Source organism: Sparus aurata, chromosome 24, assembly GCF_900880675.1.
Source record: "Sparus aurata chromosome 24, fSpaAur1.1, whole genome shotgun sequence".
Lineage (NCBI taxonomy): Eukaryota > Metazoa > Chordata > Actinopteri > Spariformes > Sparidae > Sparus > Sparus aurata.
Genome location: NC_044210.1, coordinates 6,160,874 through 6,180,174, shown reverse-complemented (window position 1 = coordinate 6,180,174; position 19,301 = coordinate 6,160,874). Strand labels below are relative to the sequence as shown.

The 19,301-nt window shown below is 40.7% G+C and overlaps 1 protein-coding gene across 4 annotated transcripts in view; it reads left to right on the top strand.

The window, feature by feature from the left end:
* LOC115577155 (interleukin-1 receptor accessory protein-like 1) overlaps positions 1 to 19,301 on the top strand; it is a 290,011-nt gene that overhangs the window by 174,027 nt on the left and 96,683 nt on the right. For all 4 annotated transcript variants that reach the window (XM_030410010.1, XM_030410011.1, XM_030410013.1 and 1 more), the window contains one exon: positions 17,652 to 17,726. In XM_030410010.1, the coding sequence (XP_030265870.1) occupies positions 17,652 to 17,726 (75 nt within the window). The remainder of the gene's footprint in view (positions 1 to 17,651; positions 17,727 to 19,301) is intronic.

The following is a 19,301-nucleotide window of genomic DNA, read 5'->3' as shown; positions in this document are numbered from 1 at the left end:
CGACAACAAACGTCTTAGATCACGCATCCATTTCAGCTGTGTGTATCAGCCCAGCCGACCTGCAACGATGCATCGGTAATATCCTCTGTCATTATAAATGATTCAGTTTCTTACTTAGAACAAAACATCCATCACAATCACTGTGACTTTGCTGTAACGCTAGCTCTGTAGCACCGTGGGTAATATATATAGCTGGGAAATTGCAGTGCAACAGCAGCATTACTTTGTTTCACCGGCGGCATATTATATTAAGTAGAAATACAAATAGACACATTACCTCGTCCATATGCACACTGCAGATAGCTGCTAAAAAAAAAAAAGTTTTCAAAGCAAGTCCCGTCGTCTTTCCGACGTTTCCAAAACAAATCTACACGCGCCGGCCAGACAAACGTCTTCACGACAGTGGGCGCTAGAGCTCATGGGAAATGCAGTCTTCATTCCGGCAAAACACTACCGCTTTCGTCCAGCGGGGCCGCCAAAATCAACACTAAATGAAAAGTCTGTACAGGGGCTTTAATGACAACTGCATTTGGAAAAAAGTCTCCGTTCAATTAATTACTTTTACTCAAAAGTAATCTCATATACAATCAAAGATTCTGCATCATTTATCAGCTGTCCACCTACATTACATCCACAGAGCCAACGTGCAGTCTGCCGGCATGTGGGACCACTCTGATCTAACTGACTTAACCCTCAACTCTACTGATGGCATGATTAAAGCCTCTCATTGCATTTGCTTATAGTACATCAGCCCCCTTTTTAAATACTCTGCTGTGAATTTCTAATTTAAACATAAAAAAGTGACCTTTACTTGCCTTTATAAGGTGAAACAATCCTTTTATATTTTAGTGTCTGATTTTGTTAAGCTTTTTAGTTCCTTGAAGACATCAAACAATTGTCATTTAGTCATAAATTTAAAAAAAACAACAACAATCGTCCTTTAATATTGCCATGAAAGGCTGTTTCAGATTATCATGATGTGACTGACATCTGAAAATTATTTTTAGAAAGTACTGTATTAGCGCGGCGTACTGAAGTCTACTTTACATTTTAAGTTATTTTCTCAAATCCAGAAGTGGAATGAGTGCAGGGTGCAGGAATTCCTCCGACTTCACCTCTTCTGACTGCACTTGATGGATGAATAATAATGCGGCTTCGTGGACAAAAATTGTCAGAAATGCCTTGCTTGTATTGAGCTGCACTCTATTTTTGCAGAAGCCATGTTGCAGTTTTCCAGAGGCTTAAATCTTGCATAAATCACTCCCCGTCTTCCCCATGTCTATGTATAGCACCTCACCCCTGAACGACTATTGTGGATTTAAAAGGTGAAATCTATAGAGGTTCATAGCTTCCACCTGGATCATTCTAGTTCATGGAAAGTGCAGGCTGTCCTAACATTGTGCACACTCAGTCTGTTTCACGCTGCCAGCTTAAATTAGTGTATTTTCATGCCTTTTTGACACAACCTTTTGTTTTTTCATCAAGCCTGAAAACCGGTTTCTTTACGAAATACAAAACTGGAAATACAAAACTGGGGGACCAAGGCAATACAATTGCAAGTAAATCCAGCACCTCTCAGCTGAGCATCAGTACAGTTTGGGCCCTGAAGCTCCCTTGGGGACAACGGATTCAGGGGGTTAGCACAAACCAGCAATGTAGGGCACCACAATGGCAAAGCTAGCCCTGCTGGCACACGGCACCAACCACTGACCTGTTTAAACAGCTGGAACGTTTGGCACTGCCTGCCTCCGGAGATTTGCAGGGCCACTGGCAAAAGGGCTGAGAGGAAGGAAGAGGGGGGAGGGGAGAAGGAAGGGGGATGGGAGGCATGGCGGCGGGGCTTGGAGAAGGGATTCATAGCTCAGCAATAGGGGGCCACTGTGCAGAAATGGCACCAAGCAGGAATTAAACAGGCCACTGGCAACAAGCTGAGGAGGAGGAGGTTGGAATAGAGTTCAAGTCAAATAGACACAGTTTCTAACAGGGGGCTGGCCAGTCTATGGGGTCACTTTGGTTTGGCAAGTGCAATGAATGGGTGATCAGGATAAATAATAAATAGATTGTTTGGGAGTCTCTGTGTCAACTGTTTTGTTTTCATTAGGAAAAAAAGGAGTCTCTGTGTTTTCCGGGGGGTTTCGGCTGTGTGTTAGGGGCGTGGGAGGTTACTGACTCACACAAGGGAGCTCTTAGTAGCTTGCTGCAGGGGTTTAACCAAAACTAAGCAGTCACTGGCAGGAGGTGGAGAGGGACAAGTGGGCTGGAGGCTGGAGGTGGAGTTGGGGGGATTGATAGACCTGCATTAATGACTGCAGTTGCACTTCATGTTTGAATAGGTGTCCTCTCACATCAGTCAAATCCAGTGCAAGCTTTAAACCCCGATGGGTCACCAAAACAACACAAACATGATAAGCACAAAATGCTTTTGCGTGTTGTTCTCACGGGCATGAACGAACAGCATATTTTGTCTTATCATTTGGAGGAGTAGCTGTATTTATCTGTGACTTTGATTAGTTTGCTGAAACTTGAATATCAGCTGAACCAAAGAAGACACGCTGAGATAAAATGTACATGTACAAAGCAAATTAAACACTTAATCTATGATGATCAAAATTTTACAGGACAGTATAGTTAATACTACAACACCATCTTTTACATATTTGCAGTTATCATTAGCAGAGTAATAATGCAACTTTAATCAAGGTTTTCTGGACCACAATCCAAAACTGACCTGTGGAAGACTGACCAAAAATAAAGCACTCAAGTTCATCATAAAAGGGACCCTAGCAGACCTGGTACAAAATAGATCGAAGGATAACAAGACCAGGTCCAAAATGTGCTCCACCTGAGAGGAGAAAGAACACTAACAATGGCAGCAGCGTGATGTGCTACCAACCAACAATCAGCTGCAATGCAAGTCATTTTCCACTTGTGTCTCATGATGACACAGACCAGAGACCTGTGGCAACAGAACTGAGCGCTACTTGGATTCAATATGCCTGAATGCCTTGGTCACCAGGGACACGTTATGCCATGAAGACCACCACAGTGCAGCGCGTTGTGCTCTGGCGGCAAGGGCGTGTGTAGGAGGTAGACCAGTCGTTCTCTGCCAGTCATAGACACTCCTCATGGTTTTCACTTGATCAGAATGACGTACCTGCTGGGTCACAATGTCATCTCAAGCTTGCAATGACGATGCAAGAGAATGTCAATGACAGCCCAGGTTTATACTTTGGTCCTCAGCCAGAGGGCTCTATGGAAGGTCAGGTGTGTGTGTGTGTGTGTGTGTGTGTGTGTGTGTGTGTGTGTGTGTGTGTGTGTGTGTGATGAGAAAGGTTGAACTACAGTGAAGGTACAAGGTTGAGAGACAGATGAAAGAGTGTTAGAGAAGTGCTATCTGCTCTCCAATCACTGCACAGATCACAATGATTCAGTTCGCTTTATTAGTCATATTGCACAAGGTTGTCAGAGTATGTGAGGAGAAGGGCGAGTGTGGAATCTAAGGTTCAAGAATTCCGCGGCGCAGTTATTAGCAGTGTATTTTAAATTAAACAATGAAGGCAAAACTGTATCAGTCACTGTACAATAGCTATGGAGGGACCAGCAGGTTTTGGTTGCTGTTCAGTAGATGATGTCATAACACCTCTGAGATGCATGCCTCCTCACTGTTAGCCCAGCCAAGGATTTCTGCTCTGCTTATGTAACATCCATTTGAGAGCTTTTTATTATTAAAGACGATCATATCCTTGTTTATGGAAGTGCTTAAGCCCCCGGTTTAATCTTTTTTTTTTCTTTCCAGAGGTATGTCAGAGGCAGCATTGATGAATAATGCAGAGGGTCTGTGCTATACTCAGTGCACATTCCAAAAGATGTTTGAGCACTGAACCAGGTGCCAAAGAAACAGTGGCTAAAATCATTTCAGGCATCAGCAATCAAACCTCGCAGTGGTTAAAGTGAAATGCCAATATTTGATCAACCCAGTTTGTTAAACACTAGGCGGGAAACATGTTTGTTTGAGTCCAGTTCGGTTGTATTTGCTCAGAGCGGATTGCTGATCAACAGAGACTGTTACAGACTGCGCTATATTAGAGGTAGAGGCTATTGTAGCAATAATACTTATCTGTGCCTAGTAGCTATTGCATCACCACCACAGTTAAGCATGCCCTGAAGCATAGTATGGATCTAATACAGTGCTTACAAACACACAAGGGGTGGATAGATTGCTGTAATCAAAGTCTTAACTGTGCTGAGAGGGATATTTGAACGCAAACACTTCCAGTTAGTAAAGGGTTGAATTGGATTTAGATCTGACTCTGGGAGTCGGTATTTTCAATGTAGACAGAGGTCGACAGCAGCATATAAAGGCAGCCTCCCATATTGGCTTCAACATTTACCTGCCATGGTTGCAATTTAGTCCAAACAGTACAGTTCCATCATTCGTACCACTGTTTGTCCATGTTCGACTGTTTGTTTTGGTTAGTTTGAAAATGACTGCCTGCGCCACATGAAATTAGTTTTTATCAATATCACCTGAAAAGCTCAGAGCAGTAGCGACTGTCTGATAAACTGCCACATGCCAATAATTGGTACTCTGGTTGACATTGGCTTATGTAAGCACTGACAAATTCCTTTTTTCACTTGATGTTATTTACCAACCCTGTACAGTGGGAACCTGTGGGAAGGGAAATTGCCACAAAATTTGGCAAAGCAACATATTCGCACAATATACTTTTCATATATCACCTTGGTACCTCTGCTGTGTCCCATGTTTTATGTTCGATAATATACCACATGCTGTAGAAATGGATATCTTCTTGTTTGGAGGTGACTATGCTCTTAGCTGTTTTCTGCTACAGTAATGAATAAGTCTTTTATGTATTTTATTATTATAATTTCTTTGTATTTAGTTTCTTTAAAAGCACCAAGTTTGAACATTAAATGATGTATGCATATGTGTGGGTACCAAAACTGCACCTCAGTGACATCAATTCATCAATATGACAAAAATATCCAAAGTTAATAACAGCAATTACACTTGACATAATGGCACACGGTTAATCAGTGGCAAGAGCATCAAGCAGTGGAAGTATTTTGTACAGCTCTTATAAAGTCACAGAAGTAACTCTGTAACTTGTTCTGTTGTCATTTCTAGCCGCATAATTAACCATCATCGCCCCACGATCATCACTTCACTTGGGCTGTGAATAAACGGAAAGAATTTAGGTGAAAGTTAAGTAGCTTTAGATATTTGGCATGTAACTTATTATGTTTCAAATTGTTTTTTAAGCAGACAGTTCTTGGATCGAGCTGATGGAGCTTGGCCGAGCTTGTATCTCTAATCAAAGTTTGAATGTACGATTACACTGATTAAAAACAAAAAAAACAAAAACATAATGAAGCACTGTTTAAATAATCTCTATAAATAGAAGCCTTATTATATCGTCTGTGCGGTGTGAACTTCCTGCAGCACGGGGTAAATAAAAAAGTAGTCCTCAGTACAGATGAGATCTGCAAGAAGAGTGATCTGCCAAGCTAAACAAAGATATTATAATTTGTCCTTGGGAAGCAAGCTGTGGCACTAAAAAAATCATCTTTTTTGAGCTGGAGGAAGCAACTTGTAAAATCTTAATTAAAAGATTGTATCAGTCAAGGCTTTGCTTATGGAAAATAGAGAAATAATGGACTTAAAAGACAAGTTTTTACAGACGGAGTAGGGAAATAATTCCCTATGCTGGGGTAGTTGGAATGAGAGAGAACTTATTTGCCGCGGGGAGAGAATTGGCATTTTTAATATCCACAGCAATGAAATCTCAATATAGCAACTGTGAGGCGGCAAAGTGTCATTTGGCATAAGATCCTTCATTTTTTCTATATTTTTCTCTGCTGTTCCTCTCTTTTCGGTACTCATTATGGCGAAAAACAAAGTGTAATTAACGCAATCATGATTAATTACAGCACAGCCTCAGTTTACACATCTGCCTAATTGCAACTTTCTCTCACTTTGTTTCAAATGTTCAAGTAAGCAGAACTTGTCACATTATTCGTGTTCCGTCTTGCTCTTCTCCCCTAATCTGGTGTGCACTGCTGCCCAGGCAGGGACTGAAAGTCTATATTTTGCTATTTTGTTTCTTCAACTTTTTCTCAAATATTTTGAAGCAAATTCCAGCTCGACAGCCCTTTTGCTCAAACACTCCCACACATGTTACTCTCTCCGTCCCCTAAACAGCAGCCAACTCCTCATATAGAACTAGAGACGGCCATTTTGGAGGATATGAGCGAAGCAGGAAGTGTAGCACTGCCAGAGGCAACCTGCCAAGCTGATTCCCACAGCGATATATACATAGTAATACCCGTATTGATTGCTCTGAATATATTTATTGAGGGGAACCGGAAAAAGCAGGCTGGGAGAAAAATAGAGGAATTTATGACAGCCAGCGCTCAAGATTAATTCACTTTTTAATTACCGGGAAGTACATAGGTATTGCCTGTCGAGTAGTTGAATTTAAAGCTAAGACAAACGGCAAGCAATGCTTGCTGAGAACGCAGTATATGGAAGAAAGTGTATGAATCAATAGTACATTTTTCCTCGACTCTGCTTCATAGAAACCGATGCGTCTGTATTAGGTTCCCCAGCATATTCATGCTCGGTGGAGATTGGAGAGAGAGGGAGCTGCTTTCTGCACACGGTTTAACTCTGTTATTTCTTTCTTTAAATTGTGTATTATTCCCATACGCGTCTAGCTGACTATTCTGTGCACCAGAACCGACATGATTTTTTTGTTACATCATTTCCATTCTGTTTTTTTTTTTTCAATTCACTTGGTTTCTGTTGTTTTCATGCAGCTGGAATACAGTTCCCCTGCAGAGGAAAAAGCTTCTCCAGAATGTTAATGTATTTTGCAGGCAGTGCAAACCTGCATGTGAACACAGTTTAGCGCTTCTGAGCCTGGAACAACCATCTCCTGAGTCCTTTTTCACACCGGAGACTCTCTGAAGATGAGCTATTAGGTGTTTAAAGGCGAAGATAGTGACTATGAGGGAATCAGGAAAAGGAGGGTTTTTTGATAGATTTTTCACAGTGAGTTGTGTGTAATTTGGTTCGCTGCACTGACTTTAACTTCCATCAGCAGGAACCTATCTCTTTCATTTGAAAAATGTTGGATTTCATCTAAAGAACATTAATCATCCCGAATGTGTTATAACCTGCTTTCAGCGTTCAACATCACACCTGCTGCCTTGTCATCATTCATGAAGGCCAGCTGGCGTTTAAGTCTCAGTCAGAAGTCGCGTGCTCACGTAATTGATGTCTGACGCAGTAAAGGACAGCACTCAACCACTTGTCATGTAATCATATTTGATTTATAACCCCTGCAAGGACCCATATCAAACTAGCATCTCTTCTTTTCAACTAGTGACACAAACGAGCAGAGTTGTGTAGTATGGAGAAAGCACATGCATCTGCTGCTCTGCGAAAATTCGACGTTAGGTGCAACCCTGTGCTTAAAAAAAGAACACCATGGTTTTTCAAATCCTTTCTTAAAAATGAAAATACTTCAAAATGTATATTTTAGTAAAACTATTTCAAGTTCAGTTAAATTGATCTTCAAATTGTGGAAAAATGTGTCGGGGCAATTAACCCTTGAATGTCAGCTGTTTCAAATCAGGTAGTAAAAAGTGAAACTGTGAAAACATCAGACACAATTTGATCCGAACGAAGTCAACTGAAAATCATTGACTGTGGCTATTTTAGCATCATTTTTTTTCACACTCTACTGTGAAACAGTTGTTTGAAATTCAAGGCCCAGTGAATGTGACAGGATGGCAATCGGCAAGAAGCTGTCGGCAAAGAAAATTGCACATGTTAACCTGGCCCGCTCTCCTCCTACAACCTCCACCGCTAAGAATATTCACAATGACCCCAAACTGCCCCCCAACGCACACACACTTTCCCTGATCTTTGAGAGGTACCAATTGGCATATTTACATGTTAATGTTTCCCATCGGCTATACCAGCTCATCTCCATTTTTTTTTTTCTTTCTGTCTCCTCTCAGCTCAATCTCCCACTCTATCTGCACCCCGAGCTTTTTTCGCAGCTCCAGTTTTCTTCCACCACCATCTCCTTCCTCTCTGACTCATCCTCAACTCCTCCCCTCTGGGATATATTTGGCCAGGCGACTTGAAACATATCACCCTCCCTCCTTCCCTCCTCCCCCACCTCCCACCCTCCTTATCACCCAGTGAATAACACGTTTCTGAGGCGGGTGGCCCCCGCTGAGGAAACAGGTGAGTAATGAGTACAGGCCTCCCTAATTAACAAGCAACTCTTTCTCGGCCATGCATGATTACTCGCACATGAACCGTGCGTGGACAGTTTTTGTTCGGCAGTGCGAATGTTTACAGTTGCCGAAGGTTCAAAAAGTATCCAACAGATTCAAAGAGACATCTCATTACAGCAAAACGTCTCAGTGCGCTATATATGACCATTGTGAGTAATTATGTGGAGTGCCTTTCTTTTTCAAAGCGGTTCACTGGAGAGTGAAGTCTCTTCAGCTATCCCCATTGCCTGCAGTTATATGATTTATGTGATTTCCCCTGAATGTATTGTCCTATCCTATGAGCTTTCTCATATTCAATTGTTTTGATGGATCTTCTAAGACAACACCTTTTTCAATAACGAAAATATACCCTTATTGTGTTCTGCTCAGGGTTTCTATATTGGTATATGTCAACAAGTATCCTCAGAGAGGGTTGCGTTGTCATTTTTTTTAGGGTTTATTTTTTTCCAATAGTATATTTTTCAGTGCTTTCCGGGAGTCTCCCACTGCATCTAGCTCATTTTTAACAAGCAGCATCCTCTTTCAGATGAAAGATTTATCTTTTGCACCTCAAACATATCCATCATAACAAGTGGCTGCAACTCAACAAAGCACACAAAGGTTCAGTTATATTTCGACTACATTTCAGAAGAGGCGAGACAGAATTTGATCTCCACGGTATGGCCATAGATGTCAGACGTGGTGGTTGCAGCAGCTCTGAAATAGCTGGCCATAAGATGTTCTCTGTCACTGCATTGTATAGAAGCAGTAAGCAGCAGTGCTATAGGTGAAAGCAATGAGAGGGGTCAGAGGTGCATGGCCAGGCATGAAGATTAGATCAGAAAGTGCAAATGAAAGCATTATACAACAGTGGTGTGCAGAAAAACATCTCAGCACTGAAAAAGATTGGAACAGGTTCACCATTAGTGACCTAAGAGATTGACGCTGCTGTGGGCAACTAATGACCACAACTGGACAACTGAAGAGAAGAAAACTTGGCAGTGAATGACACATTTTGTTTCAACATATGTAGATGGACACCACATTAAAAGTGTGTATCATTGGAAGCATCCTGCCTTGTTTAGAGGCTCAATGTTGGAATATGTGTGGAGAGACTTGCCTGCGTCCACTCACAGCTAGCTGAGCATAATGTTTGCTCAAAGTGTTCCAGACCACAGTAAATGGATACTTCCAGCAGTATAACCTGCCATGTCACAAAGCACTCATCATTTCAGGATGGCTCCATGAACATGACAGTGGATTCAATTTACTTGAATAACCTACGCAGTCTTACAGATCTAAAGCCAACAGAGTTTTGGCAGGAGGTGGACCGGCGGAGGTTTGAGAATGAGGTGGACTGGCAGGTGACAAGCAATGAATCCAGCAACTTTTTGTTCCATAACATTTCATGACGCATCTGTACAAGCCCAACCATGTCAGTGAGGTTTGGCCGTTGCAGTATCTCCCATGTACAGCATGGTCCCCTGATGATAGTCGCACAAGCTTACAAACAAATGAACAATTTGACTTGCATCTTAAATGATTTGTTTTCCTGCAAAATAGATTTTTGACTACAGTAGAAGAATGTATTCAGACCTCATACACTTTTTTTGTTTATATATATATATATATATATATATATATGTATGTATGTATGTATATGTATATGTATGTATATATGTATATATGTATATATATGTATATATATATATATATATATATATATATATATATATATATATATATATATATATGTATATGTATATATATATGTGTATATGTATATATATATATATGTATATATATATATATATATATATATATATATATATGTATGTATGTATGTATGTATGTATGTATGTATATGTACGGAAGGAGCCCCCTCAAAAGGCTCAGTCGTTCACAAGTATGGGAGTAAGGTAAGTAAGGATGGGGCAACTTTCACCACTTTGTGAAACACACGACTTTTTAAAGGATATTGGAATATCTCAATATCTCAGTAAGCGCATAACTTGATCATACTGTTGCAAAAGGTCGGTCCAGTTCGGTCGTAAACTCACCAGTTTAAATCGAAACGGTCTTGAACCAGACAGTGATGAGTACCTCACCAAAAACTTTGATCTGATGGCAAAACATCACACATAAAGATGTATGAGAGGGAAAACAATCAGTTCACCATTGAAACAAGAGGAACAAATGTACATGTTGAGTTTGCATGTTTAGAGATTTGATATTTGTTATTGTTGCCTAAAAGCTTAAGACCACTAAGGCTGGCCGGGGACTGTTCTCCCATCGGCAGTGCTCCTATCATATATGGCATCTAAATCCTCTTCTCTAATACAGTAGTGTATGTCCTTTATAGTGCCCCATTTTCGTCTTGTAGAAGTTAAACCCCATTTACTTCATCAGGGAGATCATCAGAGACTGCACTCATCCCGACTCTGCTCCATTTCCCCCGTCACCCTCAGTTAGATGTTTCAGGGCAACAGCCACAAGGTCCTTGCGCTAGAATAACAGTGATTTTTTTTGCCAGAACTATAAAATTTAACTCCCACGCAGCACCATCATTGTTCTCATGAACGTCGTTGTGTATATCTGACTGGTCTGCACATTTTAATGCAGGCACTGCTGTTTGTAAAATCTGTTTGCTGAATGAAAATTGCACCGGTTATGTTGTGTGATAATGAAAGCACTTTCTCTCAGCTCAGGTCACATTAAGAATTTATAATGGCATTTTTCCAGTCTATTGACCTGTATGTTTAACCATGAAAAAGAAAAGTGCACAATAAAACCTTGTAAGTACTTGATGACAGCCTCTCAGAAATACAATATACCTCCAAATCCAGCACAGAAAATACATTATACAGTAATGCGCAATTACTAGTAGTATTTAATTTTAGCAAATGACTCAATTATTGTTCTCTTACGGGACCTATATTACTTTTCCTTTTTTATTATCTAGAGAGTATTGTACTGTATTATTTACCAGCAGAATTTGTATTTGTCAAGTGACTCAGTGAATTTGTTGGTTATGTGGAATCATGGTCCATTCATCCCCTCTGCCCCGAGGAAGCCAGTTACTTTTTCAGAACTTTAACAGTCCCTGACAGCTGCTGACAAATTCCTCCTCCGTCCCAGTGCCGAGGAGCTCCCTTCGGCTGAGGTCCAGTTTGGAGACATTCTTGCCAACTTATCCAACACATTAAAGTCCTGGAGTCCTACATTGTCTGGCAGATTCGCTTTAGTGACATATCTGCTAATATATCAGGTCTCAGCTGGGGCGGTTGGCACACTTATACAGAGATGACAAGCTCTACAGTATATTTGAGAAAAGTTGAAGTTAGGCCAGCTGTTGTCCTCCTTTATTGTTCAGTGATGAGTTGAAACTTTAATTATCTCATTGCAAGTTCACCACAATAGATTATTCTCTTTAATCTGACAATCAAATTAAAATTATGTCTCCAAATAAAGGTTTTGAGTTACAATGTTGGACAATGGACACAAAATGGTGTGTAATAGCCTCGTTACCTCATGTGTCGTTTCCCTTCTCTATTTCGTTTATATGCAATGAGGCTACACTGCTGAGGGGTCAATTGTGTGCACACTTGCCCAAGAGACATCATTTGTTACAGTCTGCCAGTTTTTTGTTAACTTTTGGCATGGTGCACCTGGAACGGATGGAGGTTGGAAAATTTCGACCGCCGACGCTGACTGGAACACAGTGTTAGAATAGGCTCTCAGGTCTTAATTGAGCAAAATTCCATGAAATGCTAATGTATTTTAATTTGTAGCATTTGTGTTATGTGTTAAAGTCATTGATTATGATTAATGTTTAAGCAAGAAAATCAGATCTGTGATATCTGATCTGAAGACTGAATCAGAAACATAACACTGGTTGAGTATGTTACTTACCAGACGTAAGAAGTCTGTGCCAAATAAAGACATTATTCTTTATTTTGCATGTGCATGACTAACAAGGTTTGCCTCTCAAGTTGCGCTAAAACTGCTTTCATTTATTTCTCCCCCTTGGAACTTACTCTGCATCTTTCCTTTAACGATCTCACGCTCACACTACTCCTCTTAATCTATGTCTGCTGAAGTGGTCTTTAATGAGGTGTGAACAGAGGACCACAACCCTCTCGCTCCCTCCCTTTTCCCTCTCACTTCTATTTCATCTTCCCTCTCTCTCACCCCTGAGAGCGACAGAAGCAGACGGACAGAGCGACAAAGACGCTCGGCGAGCGATGGACACGCAGGGGCGAGGGGGGAGAAGGCGATGGAAGAGTTAATGGGAGGGAACGAGGTCTTTTTTTCTTTTTTTCTCTCCCTATTTCATTACTTTCATATCCCCATCCATCATCATGTGATCACAGCGAGAGCAGATCACAGGGCCTGTGAGGGACACTTTAAAGATTTTCTCCCCAGCTGATACCGACGTCAGGCTTTACAATGTTTATGTGTGCAGGAATGTGTGTGCGTGTGTAATGTGCTTATGCTCATTGTGAGTGTGTGTGTGTGTGTGTGTGTGTGTGTGTGTGTGTGTGTGTGTGTGTGTGTGTGTGTGTGTGTGTGTGTGTGTGTGTGTGTGGAGAAGCAGGTCAGGCTGGATGTGTTGCTAGCCCCTCAGCAAAAAGCCTGCCTACTCCCACTCATAATAACCCACCACAGAATTATGGTTTTGTAGTTGAAGACCAGCCAGCTTCAGTAATGCATCTCGAATGTGTCTGTCTGTCTGCAGGTCTGTGTGTGTGTGTATGTTTGCATGCCTTCGAGCATGGTGGGATCCCACTGATGAACAGCATATCGGCAGCGTGCCCTTGATTTGGATGAAGGACAGTATTTCTACTCCTTTTTCCTACTTTGTTACCTTAAGCTTTAAAATGTGCTTATTAAAAATGGTGCCAGAACTTTGATTACCTCCCAGCTTTGGGATTTCACCTTCAGCTGGCTCAGCGCGACCTGCAAATCAAAAACAGGATTCGTATTAGAATGAGGGAGAACCTCTGCGTTCCCAGTACCCGTCCAGAGATTTTTATTTATTTCTTTATTAAATTGAAATACATCCACCTTCTCAGCTGAGATTGCAAAGTGAGGTTACCGCAGAGAACAGTGTGTCATGCCCCTTTAATTGAGACTCAATAGAGTAATCCTGTTTGCTAAGATGAAATTCTGGAGTTGGGAATTGTCACAGGGAAAGGACACAGGAGACCAAGGACTCAGTTTCAAGGATGGTTAAATGGCAGGAACGGCAGATAACTCAGCAGTGGGCGGGTTCCCTCTGGTTTGAACGGAAACTGGCTGTGATGCCTGCAGAGCTTTAGATATCACACACAGAACACTATTATTATTTCAAGGTATAATATTAGAAAAAAATACAACGGAATGGTTTGTAACCTTTTAGACATAAACTTGGTGGAGCTCTGATAGAGAAATGACTGGGGAAATGGTTCTCAAAGTAGGGTTTGAGACCCTTAAGGGTCCCCAGCAAATAGGGAAATAATTTATTTTCACCATGATCACTATAATTCACTATAATTATATATTACTATTTGGTCATGTGTTTCATTAACAAATTATTTTGGCAAATGTTTCTTTCTATTATCAACAATACTTGTGTTTCTACACTCAAACAAAATATGATATTCATCCCCCAACAAATTATCAGAACATAAAGTACAGAATCTGTACTATCTGTGTTTTAGTACTTGATGGCATTTCCCTTTTGTAAGCACTTTTACATGCAGTTCTGTTGGACAATGTAACACATAATCCTGCTGCTATTGTGGCACAAAAGGGCATATTTCACAACAATTTTCACCCTAGGTGAATTTTAATGTTTTCTTCTCACCAATGTCCTTTCTCCAGCCCATACAGCTATGACGCTATTGGGGCTTAAATCTAAGTCCAAACACTGAAATTAATCGCCTCGGTACTTGGGTATAAAATATCAGACAGTTTGTTCGGTTAACATAAATATGCTGTGCAGCTGTGTTGTATTAATAACATATGACTAAAAGTATGGGTATTCTGAGAATAGTTGCGAGGAGCAGCTTTAAAGCTTTCAGGCTATTTTCAACCTGTGCCGCATTTTCCATTCTCCTGTTTTTTTAACATCCTGGCAGTCAATTGTGTTCCTTCGATCACTATCATGCCTTCCTACCTGCAGGTACCACTGAAGGCAGTTGCTAGGAGGTGCTACTCTATAATGCGTGACACTTGGCCAATGAAATCTCTCAACAGTTGAAAAGAATGTGTGATTAAAATTTCTATTTGACATTTTAAAAAGAATAAAGTTCTGCAGTTTAACACGTTTTTGGATCTATGTTGGACTTGGGTAATTATAACAATGATCTCTTTTTAATATTTCAATATCAAAAAAGGTTAAGGCGTACATGTTTCTGGGTTTTTCTTGTTTTATCATTAATGCAAATATATTATACATAACTCTCAAACTCACAATGACAGTATAAGCAGCGCGCTGTGGCTTCATGTTTGATGTTTGCGTCCCCAGCTGAGTTCTCTTCTCATGTTGCTATAAATACATGCAGCCACATCCCAGCCCGTGCACCATTTCCACTCTTCAAAATCTGCATTGTCTCGTGTAAGACAGACCATCAGAGTGGAAAAAACTCTTGTTTCTCTTAAAGCCATACTGATACAAAATAATCTCAGCGTATTTCATCAAGAAAAAGGTAATTAAGGTAATGAGATTTCTATACACGGCATTGGTAAACACGGAAAGCACAGGGAAAGGCATAATTCGCTGTGGTTCCGTTTTAATTTGTAGTGAGCTCACATAGGAATTTTCCCCTGCTTACTCCTCTTGACAAATTGCATGATCCTTTATTTGAGGCCACGTTCTGATTTCGTCTCTAAATTGATTGGACATCAAGACGATGTGGCTAAATAGCAACATTGAAGGAAAGTTGTATCTTTTGCTGGAAATATTGTGTTGAGTGCCTTTTGAAATAAGAAGTACATCCAAACAAATCAAGAGCTGGTGCCAACACAGGAAGGTGAAAAGCGCCAGTAGCGTTTGACATTTTAAGTACATTTGCCCATCAGACAGGCTCAGAGATTTTCTAAGAAGATGCTTGTAATACAGTTTTTTCTGCAAAGCTTCAAGTCTCCACTTCTTCCCCTGAACCAAAAAATGGTGTTTAAATGCCTGAATTGGCCTATGTTTAGGTTTTCCTCACAAGAAACTTCGAGCAAATTGTGGAGTTAGGACAACAAGTAGAAGTAGCGTAATGATGACCCATGAATCCTGTTACAAAGGAGGGGTGATGGTGGATGGATAGACCCGCAAAGCCTGTGAATTGACACAGGAGACCATCGTTCGCACCCCCTTATGTACCAGCAGTAATATTGGTTTCATTTAATCCTAGCCTTAGCCAACTAGATAGTACTTTGTTAGTTTGGATGATTTATTTTACAAGAGTTGGTTTAAATGTACACCTATCAGCCACAGCATGAAAACTGCCTGCCCAATGTTGTGCGGATCCCTCTCATGCCCTATGGGTGTCTCCTGTGGTGTCTGGCACCAGGACATAGGTGGAATTATTTGGATCCTGTGGGTTACGAGGTACGGTGTCCATAGATCGGACTCATTCAGATTGAGATCTGGGGAGTTTGGGGGCCAGGTTGGCACATTGAGCCCTTCGCCTTGTTCTTGGACCCATTCCAGAATGTTTTTTGTGGTGTGATTGAGGGTATTGTCCTAGGAGGTGGGGTAGGTGGCAGTGCCTTCACAGAATGCTGCTGTCGTGAGGCAATGTACTTTGATCTATTTGCACAAATGCTGGGATCCAAGGTTTCCCTGCAGAACGCTGCATTCTAATGAGGTGATCAATGTTATTCACTTCACCTGTCAATGGTTTTAATGCTGTGGCTGATCAGTGTAAATCTGCATGTAGTTCTTGCATAGATTGAGGTATCAATAAGAAGCCTTAATGTGCACAAAAGTTTGCTGTCCCTGAATAACCACAACTAAGGTTAAAATTAAGAAGGTCACTTTCTTGAATTTGATCAACTGGCATCTTAAAGACAGAATTGTGCCTTTAAATTCCAATTCATAACAGCAGAAATGAATGTTGAGGATCTTGCAGTTTCATTACAGAATTCACAGCTGACATGTATTGCACAATAATGGAGGCCAAAGGGAGCTTTGAATACCCACGAAGAATAACTAGATGTCTAAATGGAAAAAGCCTTCTCTGTTAATCTGCAGCTGTTGAAATGATAACTAGCTGGAGGGCTTTTGTTTTTCTTTAGCAAAAGAATCAATATCAACACGCATCTGTAGCTAATGTCTGCTGTGATGAGTTATGTCACCAGAGAACTGGGGTGTGGAGGAACTGGCTCACTGTGAACTTGGAAAAACCTTCCTCCGTTCTTTTGCTCCTCTCACTAAAACTTGGCTCGTTTTTTCTTTTTTTTTCTTTTTTTTTTTTTCTCGAGGTGCTGCTCAGCAATCACTGCTCGAGTCAAACCACAAGTCATTTGTACTGAAACAAGCTTCATCCCTCCGAGTATTTTCCAAGCGTGTGGAGATAGAAAACCTCTCTGATGCCACTTTGAAGGCTAGAACCAATTAGGGAATCATTATAATGAGGGGCCTCTAAGTGCACGTCTTTTGTTACACAGCAGCTGTCTAATTGGAGTTGGTATATTTTTGAAGGGAGTTTGGGATGAAGGCTGTTCCAATGTAACTGTGATACTCACTCATGACTGACATTTTGACAATATATATTGCTTTTACAAAAGGTTTTATATGCTTTAGTTTAAGGGTTTCCTATTATCAGTGTAATTCTATCAATAGTTTTCTCATTTGGCATGAGAAACCGACATTTTCTCGCCATATTGGCTTTACACAGCTGAAAATATTGCGTCTCCTGCAGCAGCTCTTAACCTTCCCATGCCCACTGCAGCTGTGAATGATTTTTACCTTAGGGTATACTGTAGATTCAGAAATGGTTGACTAGGTACACAGCTGTTTTATATACAGTGCGCCTCTATTGCAGTCTGTGTCGAAGCCATATTGTCACTTACACAGTCATTCTTTTTTACCAGGAATGAATAGCATTAGTATTGAAGCAGCTGCTGCTTTGAAAGCATGTGTATTGATGTTTTAAGGCTTTGAATGAGTAATTCTGAGCCATAGTAATTCATCCATTTTTTCCTTCTGTCCACTCTTTAAATATTATATTTCTATGTATTTGTTCCCATTTTAATGCAGCCTTTATTGTGGTCTTTAATTAATAAATCATACACCCACTGTCCACAGGGGGAGAAAGATGTGGAAATTAATGTGCTGCTTTTCTTTTCTCTCTTCACAGCTCCCCTGACAGACAAGCCGCCAAAAATCCTGTTCCCTTCAGAGAGCCAGATGAGCATCATAGAGATGGCGATAGGTAAGAAAACACGTCCGATCCCCTTCATTGATGGCTTGATTTCTGTCCGTCGACAGAACATGTGCTGTCATGGTAGCATATGCTTGCTTGTCATAAACGGCACCGCTTGAGATTTCTATATTAGTAAGTTCTGTTCTGCTTAACTGTGGCTTCGTTTAGAAGGATATCTGTCCATTTCTTCCTTGATGTTGATGCTGTTTGCTATTTGCGAACTTAACACGTCCTCTGTGTTCTCATGATAACTTCAGGATAATCGGAGCTCATACTATCAGTCCACCAACATTCTCACGTTTCACTCTCCCCTCTGTTGCTACTAGTTTCTCTTTTTAAGAGATACTGATTCAAGGGACTTCTTTATTCAAATCGCGTCAACCCTGATGTTTTTATTATCACCGTTAAGCCACTCAAAACTTCCTGCACAAATATCTCATATAAAAGGCTTCCAGCAGCTTAAGCTAAATAATGGCTTCTTTCTTAGCAGGTCTTTAATGTGAAACATCTGCCAAAAGTATTGGGTACCACTGAGAGGAGCTCAAATCTGAGCAAAAGAATGGCAAAGTAAAAACCGACTGACGGTGAAAACAATATTCCTGTTGCAAAGGGAGACTCAATAGACTGGTTGATATGACTTTTGTTGTTGTACTAATAGAATTAATACAGTTGAATTATAGATTACCCTAAATTTACCGTGAGGCTTGCACATGATTTTAGTGAAGCACATTATTTTTTTTTTCATAGCCCATAATTACCTGCTGCTTAGGGCGGATACAGATAAGCGATAATTTGATATTTTAAAAAGAAGTTCTTACATGTAGTTTATTCACACCTGACGGTAAGAAAGGCTAAGGTGCAGTGAGCAAAGATGGAGGATTTAATATTCCGGAGCTCAAATAAGATCTGTCGTTTTGCTCTTCTCTCTGAGCCATTGTGGAACATATATTGCAAATGTTTAAGCACGTTGCTTTCCTCAGAAATTTTAAAACGTTTCCACAGGCAACATGTGCAGCTCTCAAGGCAAAGGTGCGTAACATCATGGGCACAACGACCACTCTCCTTGTTCTTGTCCTTGTTCTTGTTCTTGTTCTTGTTCTCCTCCTCGTCCTCCTTCTCCTCCTTGTAGTACTACAAATAAAAAACTCAGTGCCCTGTGCTGTCACAGTAGTATTACTGGTTTGTTAGCATTGCAGTGTTTTAAGCAGTTCAACCCTACTGATCTCCTATACCTTGTTATAAGTTTAATTTTTGTTTCGAATGTGCTAAGATCCGACTTAAAGTGATCACAGCGTTCAGTACAAGACTTTCAATTAGGTCTCTTTGTCTCTGCCCCTTTGTGAATGGACCTTGAGTTGTTATCACGGTGGAAGAAAAACAGGATGAGTCATTCTACACATTTGTGAATGAAAATGTGATTCAGAGGGTATGAAAGCCGTGTCCACTGCTTTTTCTTCTCCAATCTTATGGAGTGCCTTTTCATTATAATCGTCACATCTATCTTGGTTATCTAGTGCAACGTGAATGCAGCTCCTCTTTGTTCAGCTGTAATGAGTCAGTTGTAAATGGAAGGGGTCCTTCTCA